General features: G+C 39.9%; 1 protein-coding gene across 5 annotated transcripts in view; it reads right to left on the bottom strand.

Moving 5' to 3' along the window:
- Positions 1 to 417: 417 nt before the first annotated feature.
- AFF2 (ALF transcription elongation factor 2) overlaps positions 418 to 13,350 on the bottom strand; it is a 359,241-nt gene continuing 346,308 nt past the window's right edge. For all 5 annotated transcript variants that reach the window (XM_053955496.1, XM_053955492.1, XM_053955495.1 and 2 more), the window contains one exon: positions 418 to 9,670. In XM_053955496.1, coding sequence (XP_053811471.1) covers positions 9,549 to 9,670 — 122 coding nt within the window. In that variant the 3' untranslated portion in view covers positions 418 to 9,548. The remainder of the gene's footprint in view (positions 9,671 to 13,350) is intronic.

Genomic DNA, 13,350 nt, shown 5'->3' with positions numbered 1-13,350 from the left:
GAAGCCCCTGGGGAACAAGGCACCCCGGCAGAGGGTCGGTGACGCTGAGTGGCACCACTTCAATCCCGCTGGAGCCCCGGGCTGCTTGTCCAAAAAACCCTCCTTGGGAGCCTGGCCCCTCTGCTCTCCGGGCCCCCTTGGGACAGACAGGATTTAGGCTGCTGTCTTGCAGCTGAGGCCCCTCGGGGATGGGGAAAGCACATTATTGATCCCGTTACCTCACAGCTGGTATCAGCACTACATGATTTTCTAACATCAAGTCATTTTAAGTTGCCGCAATGGCACAAACACATTGATTAAAAATTAAAGCCAATGATGGCTCTCCCACAACAGTACTTACTGTACCATACTTATTCTGTCCTGGGAGGAGAATGAGAAAATAGCAGAAGACAGAATAATTTATAGTGATAAAATGGGTTACATTTTCATAAAAATTTTATTTTACTTTTTTTTTTAAATAATTCAATGCACTGGCAGTATAATTAATCCCTCTATGAGAGACACGAATGTACCAGTTCAACCAATATTATTTATACAGAGACATTGTGTTTAAAAACAACAAAAGTACATTTAAAATGTTTGTACATAAAGTATTACTGTTATTTCTTTTTTTTTCTGAAGGAACAAATGTAAACAAAATGCGTAATTGTGCAACACGTTGGAAATACAAAGCAAAACAGGCAAGATACAATTTTATACATATAAAGCAAAAGAAATCAAACTTTTATAACTATACAACATTTCAGTAATTGCTTGACAGTTTAACAGTTACCTTGGTCTGTACAAAACATCTTAACTTATACTTAAAACTTTACAAGAATAACATGCTTGTTCAGAACAAAGACACCTTGTGGAATTGCAATGATTATTGATATGATACTTGCCAACATGAGAAAAAGAAGAGGCTACTTCAATAGCAAATAAAAAGTAAGAACATAAGAACGTAAGGTAAAAGGCCATTTAGTAAACCATAATCTAATTCCAATAGCTAATTAAGTTGCACTGCAATGCAGAAATTAAATCTGACTTTTGCTGGAAGACCATAAGGTCATAATGTTGCTCTATTTCCAGGAACCAGAAGAAAGCATATATAAATTTTCCTGATATTTTGGTTAATTATACATGCGCACACACACACACACACACACACGCACACACAAGAAAAAAAAAGCAAAAAAATAGTATTTGCCACAACAGCCAGAAATGGTGGGTGAGAGAACCCACAGACTAGACTACTCCCACCATGGCAGGGTTAAAAAATCAGGACAGCTAGAAAGAGCAAACAGCCACCAAGTTTGCCGGGATTGCTTTCCCTGAACCTTAGTTGTATTTTGCTTTTTTTTTTTTCTAAAAGACAGGAAGAAACTTGAATTGAGTTGAGCCATTCCAAAAATTCTGGGAGTACCACAGCCAAGCCAAAACACAAACTGAAGGAGAGCTCAAAACCAAAGCAAAACATCACCAGATCTTTGACTTATTTTTATATTCTGTGATGGTATGTCCTAGACCTTTTGCATGTAGGTTTAAAAAAAAACAGCATTTAAGATTCAGTAGAAGATACGCAATCCAGAAATGTCAAAAATACAGACAGGAATAAGTTATACAATATTTTATGGAAATACAAGGACTGGCAGCTTGGATAAAAAGTACATAATTTTTAAGTGTCCTCAAATGATACATATGGCTAAAATTAAACCCCTGATTGCAGCAACCTAACATATTCAGTGCCTGCTTCTGCAATCTGTGTGCTGAGCAGTTACTTCTGTGGACTTCAGTGGAGCAACCTGCCGACCAGGATGCTCAGGGGAAGAACAGCAGAATTGGGCCTAGATAAATATTTGCCATGACTTCTAAATGTACAGAACCCAATTGGCTTAGAAAAACCACTTTAGCCTGCTGCAATGTCTTTGAGCTAAAGTAACAGATTCCATCTCTAGACTGAGAGAATTTATGACATGTTTGAATTTATTTGCCATTTTTCTATGCAAGCTAATGCTGATGCCAGTAAATATTTAAACTGGTAGGTAATGAAATTGCAACATGATTTTAGTTAAAACCAAAACATATGCTTGCCTAGATGGCAAGCAGAAATTACCCTCCAATTTTTTTAGCAGGGATTATCTGGCACTGAATTGGAATAGTTCAATATATGCTCAGCCTCAGTGTGCATTTATAAAGCTGCATTAGGGCATGGAGCACAGTATGAAAAGGGAGAGGACTGGTTTTTCAGCTGGTGTAAATCAGCACTGACATCCACAGAGCTACTTAGAGGCACATCAGCTGAAGCTTTGGCCCACAGTCATCAGAAACATGCAGCCATCACTCAGTCTGTATGAAAAACTCAGCTGTGGAAGTGCAGAGTGAGGTGTAATCGACATCAGATCAAAAGATGCTCTGCTCATCTCCTTTCTGAAAACACGTCTCCAGACTGGGTGGTCTAAAGCAGTTTTATGATGTGCTGTACACTGCATAGCTGTGCAACGTACAGTATTTCCTCACAGGCAAGGCTTATGGTATGTTAATAATTTCAATGGCATGATCAGTTAAAAGGCATGATGATAAAAGCTTTGGGAGTTTATCTGCATAGAGATATACTGGCAAAAATTAGTCTGGGATTAGAGGGTTTGCTCCTTGGTGTGTGCATATTGGATTAACTCCACTGAAATCAGTACTTCTTTACCAGTTTACAGCAGCTGAAGAACTTGTACTCTACCTCTGTTATAAATAAAACATTTGTGTTGCTAGCCACTATTCCGTTTTTTCATAAATTCAAGGGTAAATGTCTCCTGCCAGTGGGTCAAAGCTTCTCCGTGTCCATAACATCGTTACTTGTCATGAAGTCAGTGGTGGTTTCCCTGAGCCAGGGCTGAGTCAACACATGGTCTGCTTGAAGAGCAAATCTGCTTGCAGTTATTCCAGCTCTAGTACACAGACCTTGAGCTACTTTCACTGAGATGAGTGCCCAGCCAGAACAAAAATGGATGGAATTCCATTCAATTAATTGGGTTAATGCAACTTAAGTTCTGGCCTAATACACCCAACTCCAGTAAGGTTATGGCATTTTTTTTTTATCCAGCTTCTCCTTTGATAAACAGTATTCGGCAAGCTCTGTAAGACTTGCACTAATGCCACATGACAGCAGAATTTGGTCCCATGAATTCCACCAGTTGAGCCAAGTTACTTTACATTTGCTAAGCTCAAATTTTGGTCCACTGTAGTTACTGTTGTTCAATAAAACAATTAAATACACCTCAGAATCTGATCTTCCTTTGAATTCTGAGAAGAAGATAGCAATGCAAATTAAGCCTATCTATACTTGAAGGGTCTTTCAATGGTATTACAATAGGGTGACACTCACACAGCTGTGAGTAAATTTATATCTAATACAGAGAGCTTATGGAACTTGCAGATAGAGGAACTCAGTTAAAATCAAAGAAGAAAACAAGCCTCAAACAGCTGCATTGTCCACTCACATGACTTTTTAGACTGGCATCAGTGGGACTCAGTCGGAGTCCTGTAAATACGAGTGGTCCTCTGGACACCACGATTAAATTCCAATTCTTTGTACAGTGGGTACTGACTGAGTTCTACGCTGTCACCGTGTGCACGGCTTCTGTCAACTTGATTGGCATTTCCAGACGCAGTGCAAGTACAAGTGAGTGCTCAAATCCCAGTCCATCTGCAGCTGCAGAGACCAAGACCTGAAAGCAATGCAGAGCCACAGCTCTGCTCACCCAGGCAGTGGGGCTGGGGTCCCTCAGCCCTCCTGGGCACAGCACTGCTCCCCCAGGACAGTGGACAGGGCTATGTGGGCATCCACACCACACAGACCTGTAGTAGTCCAACACCCAGAGCAGGCTGAGGGCTCAGGAGCTCTGTGTGGCTCCACAGCCTGTGGGAGGCAACATCAGGTCACAAAATGCTGCCTAAGGTGGCTGCTGGACCTTTGGGCTTGGTCCTCGCTTCTGTTGTAAAAATAAAGTAAACATAAAGGTTTAACTGGATGATGACTTCAGGGTGATGACCAGAATTACCTCTCTGTGACATGAGGTGGCACTCTGAGGTGCATTGAAGAATTGGAAGTGGTGGTGCTGTATTCTGATTTCACAGGATACCGTGATATAGGTATTATTTTGCAGGACACATCAACAGTAATAAGTGCCCTTTCCCAAGAAGCACACTCAGCTTAAATTCACAATGCCAGACCACAGCAGCTTGCCCCACTTTATTTAAACCACTCTTGACATCTTTACCATTGCCTAATATCATTACAGTGCCAGTGAGCTGCCTGACATGTCACTACACACCCTGTGATTCTGGGAACAGCTTTTCATCACAGTATTTCTGCTGCAGTGCCTCCTGATGAGGCCAGGTTTGATTTTCATGTGACACCAGTTTTATGAGTAACGCATCTGCACCTGAATTTGCTCTCATCTCTCTCTATAGAGCCACATCCTCCCCCGAGTTGAACACAAGATCTGAACTCAATCTATCATGACTTCAGCAGCCACCACAAGAGGTTTAAAGTGGTGTGAGATGATCAGAATCCCTGATCTTGGAAGACAAAACATCTCTGAAACAAAATGGCTTAAGGAAATCTATGAAGTCCATCAGAAAGGGAGGTCTGACAAGGGTACTGGGGAGAAGATGACGACTCTCTAAGTCAGGCAGGAACATTTTGCATTCAGTGGCAGAGAGGTTTCAGTAATGAAGGAGACCCTAATAGCTTTTAGCCTATACATATAGGCTAAATATCAAGTGATATAACCAAAATATGCCCCCATATAGACATATCTCTTTAGACAACAGAGAATGCCTGTATGCATTGGTGTGCTCTGGTTATATCATGGAAGTTCAGGAGGATTATTGGAAACTGAGGAATTGAGCTCTCCCAGCATTAAGATTTGTTTTATTTGTATTTATAAAGTAGTATGTAAAGTAAAGCTGGAAGATATCATAAGAACAAGTAGATTAGTTTTCCATCTTCATCCCCTTTGCCTCACTCCCAGTGTATTCAGGTGAGGTCAGGGAGATGCTGAGAGGGAAAGGCCCTTTGCAATGACCCCTTGGTCTGCAGCCTGCCTACAGTTGGGACACTTCTACACTTGCTCCAGAATGGCAACTTAATTTTCTTTGGTGACTTCTTAAATATTTTGTCTTTCTTAAAACTTCAAGACAGTGGTCTATGGCAAATGAGTTAATCTGAAAAGCAGCACATTGACACAGCACATTCATTCTTACACTGACTTTAGGGACCACAGGACTAAAATGACAGAGTTGCTGCTACTTCCTGCACACCTTCATCGTCTGCAAGAGGCAGTAAATGCAAACAGGACTATGCACAAACTACAGAGAAACACTTGAATAATGCCACTACCACTTGCAGTGGTAGGAGTGTTTTCTGTTTACAGCTACCGTATCTTTTCTCCTGTGCTATGAAGTAATGAGCAGGAGCTTTCTGCTGCAAATCTACACATAAATCCATACAGATGGGTACACACACTCACACTCATGGGCTTGCTTCAATGCTGCATTGAGTTTCTCCTGAACTCCAAATAATGAAGTATGTTAATACTTAAGTCAGAATCCCTACCAGCCCCATTTTTGTTACCTGTTTATTTACACTCACAAAACTAATAATTTGATTTAGACAGCATTAAATGCTGATAAAAACTCACTGAAATATTTTTTCCAAAGTACGTAAAAACATCAGTGAATCTAAACTGTCATAACAGAAGAACATAATAAAATCTGTGAAATTTAAAAAAGCATGGAAATTAAATTTCAGATTCAATTGGCTTATTTTGTTTCTTTAGGAGGAATGAAGATCTCCAATCCTATTTTTTGAAATCCCCCACATAACTATCAACAGATCTGTCTCTACTTTTCAAAGGAGATAATTTATAAATGAGGCAATCTTTTCACAGAGAGAATATTTCAATAATTGAAAGTCCAAAGAACATGTAAGAAGAAGTGAATTAAAATGAAAGCTGTGAAAGTTGCCACCAACACGATCACAAAAATGCTTTCCTTCAGCTCCCTTCTCTTAAGCACCCAACACACATCCTGTGGCTGGAGATGTTCACTGCACTTGGAGCTGGATATTCTGCCTGCACATTGTCAAATACTTAAGACCTGCTGCAGGCCTTGAAGTGGAGGTTAAGTGCTATGTAGATGCCTCTCTTGAGAATTTAGGAATTTGCTGCCCTTGGGTCTTTCATCCCAAATGCCTGAGTTTAGCCCTTTACAGGCCTGTTCCCTTCACTGCTCCAAACCTTCTCAGGCATGGGTCACAAATGACAGTCTTGTCAGTTCTGGCAGTGCTCTACAAAGCCTGGTGTCCTTCTTAAATCCAGCTACAGAAGTCAAGAGATTGTATCACTGTTCCAGTTTATCACTATTAAAAAGAAATGTATCAGTTCCAGCCCTTGGCACGCTTGTAAAATGACTGAAAATGTGTAATGAAACCAGTCCCAAAGCTCACCATCCAGAAGGCAATACAGGAACCAAAGAGTTTATTTAAAAAAAACCAACAAAACCAAACCACAATTTTAAGCCAATCTTGTAATTTTTGGTGCTTGGTTAATGAGTTTGAAAGGCTGAATTGGGCAGTTTTAAGTGCAGACACTGCAAATGCCCAAACACAGACATTCTGCTTCCCCACGGACTGAAACAAACAAACAATCTTATTTGATTAGCTCTGCTGGAAGTAATATTTTAAGGAGTAAAATGATTCCATGATGACATGTTGGCAATTGAAATGAGATGAATATAGTGCCTGTAAAAGTGCAATAATCCTTAATAACTAACCCAAAAGAAGCATCATCCCCAGGGATAAGACAGTAATTTACTCTCCATATTTAATTTGTTTCTAAGCTGCTTTTGAAACAAGACTGCTAAATAGTAAGTTGGCTTGTGATCCTAGACTTTACTGCTGGACTTATTATCATCATGCCATTAATTCAGCATACATTTCAACCTAAGTCACAGGATACAAAATCAGGAGGGCTAATTCCTTAAGCTGTTTAAGCAAAAGACTGTGAACATGGGATAAATTTAGAGATAGGAACCTGTTTACCACAAGCAACAGGGAAAAGATAATATATGGTGATCACAGAGCGACTGCAGCAAACTCTGAAGAGTCCTGTGTCTGAAGACTTTCAAGACATTGCTATTCCTTGTAAATGCATGGAAGTCTTGGATTTCAATCTACATTAAAGGAGAAAGTGATGACAATGCACCTAATTAGACTGAATAGTTACTTGCAAAAACAATGGAAAACTCTGGCTTATGAAAAAACCAGCCCAACCTTAGGTCATCTCAAGTACCCAACGTTAAAAAATTATTTCAAATCTTTCATTTTTTTTTTCTTTAAAAAAACCCCGATCACCACCATTCATCTACATTTCTGAATAGTTCTCACTGGTTTTATTCATTAGCTACTGGGGCCAGAGTTGGCATGACCAATGTGTCAGATTCAGGTTTCAGACGTGTTACTGAAACCCTCAGAGAACAGATAAGGGTGAATCAAACACTTCAGGAACAGGAATGTGCAGATAATACAGGATGGGCATGTTCTGCAAATGTCCTTTGCAGAAAACCCTCCACTGGATGGTTTCTCTAATGATGCACATTGGCTGTGTTTACAATATAGTCTTGTGGAACAAAATGTTAGGAATTATTGATTTTTAAGAAAAGGTAGTACTACAGGGAGCTAATATGCAACAGCTACAGAAATGTTTGTCTTAAATGTGCACTGGGCAGAGTCCTTAAACTGCTCTTATTGCAAATATCCAAGGCCTGCTCTAAAAATCTTAACAGTCTGAACCTTTTAAATGCAAATTTGTCCTATTTATCTGGTCACAACCCAGTGAGTAGAATCCAATAACTCACCAGATTAAAGAATATACAGGTTTATATAGCAGAAGGTAATTGCAATTAACTAATATCTGGATGGCATTTAATACACATATTGTATTATTTCAATGAGATGAGACAGAATAATATTTACATTGCTATGAGCATTTTTTGTTTATAGAAATGGAATTTACAGTTCAGTAAGGTATGCAGGCATTATATCAAGAATGAGATGAGACCATTTAAAGTCTTGTGAATTATTGATATAAATTCATTTTGTTTTGTTTCATGCACCAGCGCTTCTTGCAGCGGCACCAGAAGAGCAGTGCAGTTTATAACAGGGAAAAAAATAAGAGGAAAGAGCAAATGTGAAATGGTGCAATTTATTCACAATTGCTTTGAAATTCTATCTGAATTGTCTCATTATTATTCACGCATTAGAGGAATGGTCCAAAACATGACAGCATGGGTAAACAGATGCAAAGCTTGGAGAAAAGGTAATCTGACTGAAGTATTCATGGCCATTATTAAACAAATGTTATATTGCTTTTGGGTAAATCTGGTGATTTTATTTAATTTGACATTGTTTTCAAGATAGCAAGATAATACTGTTCATTTCTAATGCTCTGAAATGAACAAAACAGGTGAAAATTGATGCCACATAGAATTATAATGTTTCAACAGTAGCTGGTTAGTTAAACTTCTAGATAGTTAATGAAGAATCTGCATACACTTATTAATGGACTTCTACATACAATATCAATGCTTAGAGTGCAGCAGTCCTGTTAAAATCTGCTTTCAGTGAGTCACTATGCAAGGAGAGATTGTTCTATGAAGAAAAATCTTGGATAAGTATTTGTTTGAGACTAAACAGTAAAACAGAAAGAAAATTCACAGATTTAGTATAGGAATGGTAGATAAGACTAAGAAAGCTAATATTTTGAAACTGCCTAAAAACTGCAATAAATTTTGCTTCCTACTGAAATTATTAAGCCAACAATTAACAGGAAGAATGGAATATCAAAACCTCATTGCATAGTGTGTCATCATTCTTTAATGAGGCATTCCTTCAACCTTTTACCTCTTAACACCTTTGGTGATCTTACATTATGTACCTGTAAGATATTCAACATTCTCTTTTAGAGATTAAACCCATAGGGAGTATGAAATCTTAGGAATGTACTGAGTCAGGTAATGATGCCAGAATTAAGCGTCAAAAAGCTTGGTTCAGGTTCAGAAGATGATTTTGAATGAATAGCTATAACTTCTACTAATTTATTTCAGAAGGGACTTCTTATATATACCCTCAAATATTTAAGACGCTTTGTACTATTTCTCAGGAATCCGTATCTTCTCAAAGTGCTTTTTTTGTTTTCACTTGAAGGCAGCATGGACTTAAAACAACACTGCAGGGAATGTACCGTTCCATAAAGCACATAAGGATGGCAGGATCCAGGAGACACAAGGCATAGAAAATTGTCAAAGATGATTAGATGGTACAACACATACTGCTCTTGAGTCATAAGTTTCATTTATGGTGACTTCTACTTCCAATAGATAGGATATTAAAAAAGGCAATAAAAATGAAGTTACATGAATAAACTTCCAAAAATGAGTGGAGTTCCACCAGTGATCGTCTCTGCGCTGGTAGAGGTAGAAGAATGGGGATGTCATGAACAGGGCAGCAGTCACTACAACAAATGAGCCTCGATGCGGAGCCAGTGGAGTCCCTGGCGAACGTAACGAACCAGATTGGTCATACTGCTGTGTTGTGTTAAGGGTCCCATCACTGAGTCCAGCTCTACAAAGAACTCTGCAATACACAAGAAACAGAAGCAATTCTTCAGGCAATGGTACAGAAATAGAGGTATTACTATGATTTCCCACTCAGAAGCAGCACAGTGTAATTGGTGAGTTCTAAAGACAGTTGTGCACATGAGCATATGGTGAATAAGAAAGAATTTAAACAACAACAATATATTGAAACAAACCAAATTAGATTATCCATGCTGGAAGTCCACCACAGGATGGTATGAGTGGTTGCCAGTAGTCTTCCTTTAACTCTGATCATCTTCACTGTCAGTTTTTCAAGATTACATTTGCTGACTATATTATTTAAATAGCTGGTAATGAAATCTTGCATTAATTTTCCATGCTACAGTCTTTCCCAGACATGAAGGGCTAGACTGGAGCTTTCCAGACTAGAAGACCTTTCTTGCTCTTTTCCCCACCCTCTAATTTCTGTTACTGACATTGCAGCACTTTTGGCCCTCTGCTCACCCTGCTGCAGCTGCAGGCCCCAGAGGATGAGTGTGGGATGGGAGCCAGGGAGGAAGAGCAGACAAACAACAAAGCAGGAAAATAACTTCTTGGAGATGGGAACCTCTAAGGGGGAAGAATCCCAGCCCTGGGATTCCTGGTCAGGAAGGGTTAACAGGAGGTCACTAAACAGAGAGCCCCAGTTAGGAAGCGATACACCAGTTTACTTTATGTCATGTGTTAGATGCTCTCTGGGTGAAAGACTAATCCTGTTAGGGCCAACAGACCTTTCCTAATTGCTGTCAATGGAGAACTGGATTGTGCCCTGTATTCTCCCACAGTTCTTTATGCTCGCTGGGGCACAGGCATTCCCACATGTACAACACTTACACTATATTTAGGCAAGTGGGAACCCGCTCTCAGTTGAAGCCCCTCAGAGCTCAGATAACAACCAACAATCACAGTAAGGAATGGCCGAGCCCTCACATTCTCACCCTGTCTGCAATCCAGTACACTGAGCCAGCCAGCACTGCATTGGCTGCACTTCAAGAAAGCAGATGCTGGGTACAAAATCATTATCAGTACTTTCTTCAGCGAGTAAGTGCTGCTTTGAGGTCTTCTATCCAAGTATTGACAGCCTGACCCTGGTCAGCTTGGGAGCTACAGCAGTATCAGAGCACAAAGTGATTTGGCTGGAGGCAAGCATAATGAGAGCTCAGGGCTAGCACCAGTGCTGTTGAGATGCTGCAGCCAGCAGCTACTTTTAATCTTCCTTTCTCTGTCTTTCATTCATCTCCTCCAGTGTAAAATCAATACATTTTGATGAAATGGTGCACTATTTTGCTTGAATTCTAGAGATCTCATTTTAGGCTCAAATAAAGAATAATTGCTTTAAACACTGAGAATTCACCTTAAAGCCTAATTTCAGGTTAATATTTCTGGAAAAAGCTACAAGCACTTGAAGCCACTTAAAAAATTTATGCGTGAGAGAACAGGTCTTGCTCCTTACAGAGCTGGTAGTTTTCTACTGTAGAGAAGAAGTGCTGCTTTCTTCAGAAGCATAAAAAAAAATGATCCGATCTTGTAAAGTCAGCTGAGAGTTTGATGTTATAGATGGTGAACAACACCACTTTAGGTGATCCAACACAAACCATCCCACGGGCTTTGGGAAATCTGCAGTTTAGTTTGGCCTGCTATAGACGCAGATTTATGCCAAACTACATCTATTCTCCCCACACTCTCAACTCTATGGACCAAGGGAAATTCCACCAGAGGTACATGGCAGTTATGTTTCTGCTTTCGTTTTCAAACCAGATCAGCTTGGTGAGTCACAGTTCTGCCGCTCTCTCTCTTGCTATGCATTTTTATTTTAATGGCACATCTTTTGTCAGGCTGACAACGAAAGGCTTCTGTCTGCTGCTCTGAGCCAGCTGAACATGAGGCAAGTTCACACTGGGAGCATGCAGGCAGACTCAGAGGAGCACAAAACCTGAGCTGGCAGCCGTGGACAAGGGGCGGCTGCACAGCTCCTACAGTGTGGTGGAAATTCCTTGTGACTGCATGGGCATGACCTAAGAAACATTCAGGACAGCAGTAAGACCCACAGGTAATTGCTATTAGGCCACAGTTTTATACCCATCTCAGGACAGATCATCAAGGACATATTCTTATGCAAGACACACCCTGTGATTCAGAAGACAAGAGAAACAATTAGAACAGACCACAAAAACCCACAAAAGTGACTGAATCTGGTTGGGTTTGTTTTTTAGTTTTTTTTTTTTTTTTTTTTTTGTTAAGGAACTAAATTTTTATTTTACCATGGTTTCTTTGCAGGTGTGTGGGTTTTTTGGTTTTGACATCATTCTTATTTCAATGGGATGGGGGAAAATCTCATTTTTTATATTGAACTGACTGCCCAAGCTTCTGAGAGAGAGGCCAAATGATCACCTGGGACTCACAACAGAGTCTGGGGTTTGCACTGTCCTGTTTGCTGTCACGGGGCAGTTTGACCCCCAGTCCACAGGCCAGTGCAGCAGAGCTTGGGCAGTGCAGCAGAGCTGAGACAGCTGGCAAAGGTGGACTGGAGATCACTACAGAGAAAGCAGTGACTCCTGTTCCAGCCAACCAGATAAGGGTGCTTTGAATTATTTGAGAGGGGCAGATGACATCTAGTGAAACAATTACAGCCAGTTTTCATGAAACACTGCACCATTTCTCACGTCAAAGCGTCTTGACTACATCCTTTTTTAAAGAGAATCCCTCATGTGGTATGATGGAGACCTGCAGAGTACTATGACAGTTCTCATATACTTTTTGCTACACCATGAATTTTTCAAATTGCAATTTGTGTTTAAGCATGCAACTTTAAATCAAGCACTTAATTAGAAATGAGGTATCTTTCCAGAAAATATATAAAGGCAGACATGCTATAGCATGTAGGAAACTCTGATATCTCTCCAATGGTTTACAATACTTAAATGAAATTTGAAGTAACATGAACTTTGCATTCCCTGTAATATGTCTGCAGGTTGTGAAACAAGATATGAAAGAACAGGTCACAACCTTAAATGTCTTGCTCATGTGAGAAACCCTTATTCATGCATCCAGTCCCAGTAAAGTCAAAGGGACTGCTCATCTGAATAAAGAGTATTCCTATATGGCTTTGCAGAATTGGGTTTATTTGATCATAAATCAAAATGAGAACAAAGAAGAGAGTAGGGAGGAAAATGCAGAAAGAGAATCAGCAGGTTTTTTCTCATCCAGCTATAGGACTGATAACAGCAGTGGCTGGGTACATTTTCTGTCTGCTGGCTGAATGCCTGAGCTATTTTGATTTAATACCAAGTAGAACATTTAACAACTCCACAACACACAGGGCTAATTACAAGATTATCACCATCTCTTCCTCCTATCAGGGCATCCTTCTGTATTCCCACTGTAACATTCTGCATTACATTTGACAGGGAATCGCTTTCACATTTTGTGAAAATGGATGCAGCTATGGAAAAAATCCAAAATGACTGCACTGCTACTAAATTAATCAATGTGAACAAAGACAAGAAGCAGTGGGGAGGACTGGACAGAACTTCTATTATTGTTCCTCATCCAGGGATGGATCATTATGACCCACCATTCAGACATAAAACTCTATAAATCTCAAGCTCAGTTTCTCTAAATCAGTGGAAATTTGCCACTGACATTAATGGGAGTAAGATCAAACTGCATACAGCAAGC

Source organism: Vidua chalybeata, chromosome 14 (genome assembly GCF_026979565.1).
Source record: "Vidua chalybeata isolate OUT-0048 chromosome 14, bVidCha1 merged haplotype, whole genome shotgun sequence".
Taxonomy (NCBI): Eukaryota; Metazoa; Chordata; class Aves; order Passeriformes; family Viduidae; genus Vidua; species Vidua chalybeata.
Note: the sequence above shows the minus strand (reverse complement) of the source record. Positions and strands in the feature narration are given on the sequence as shown.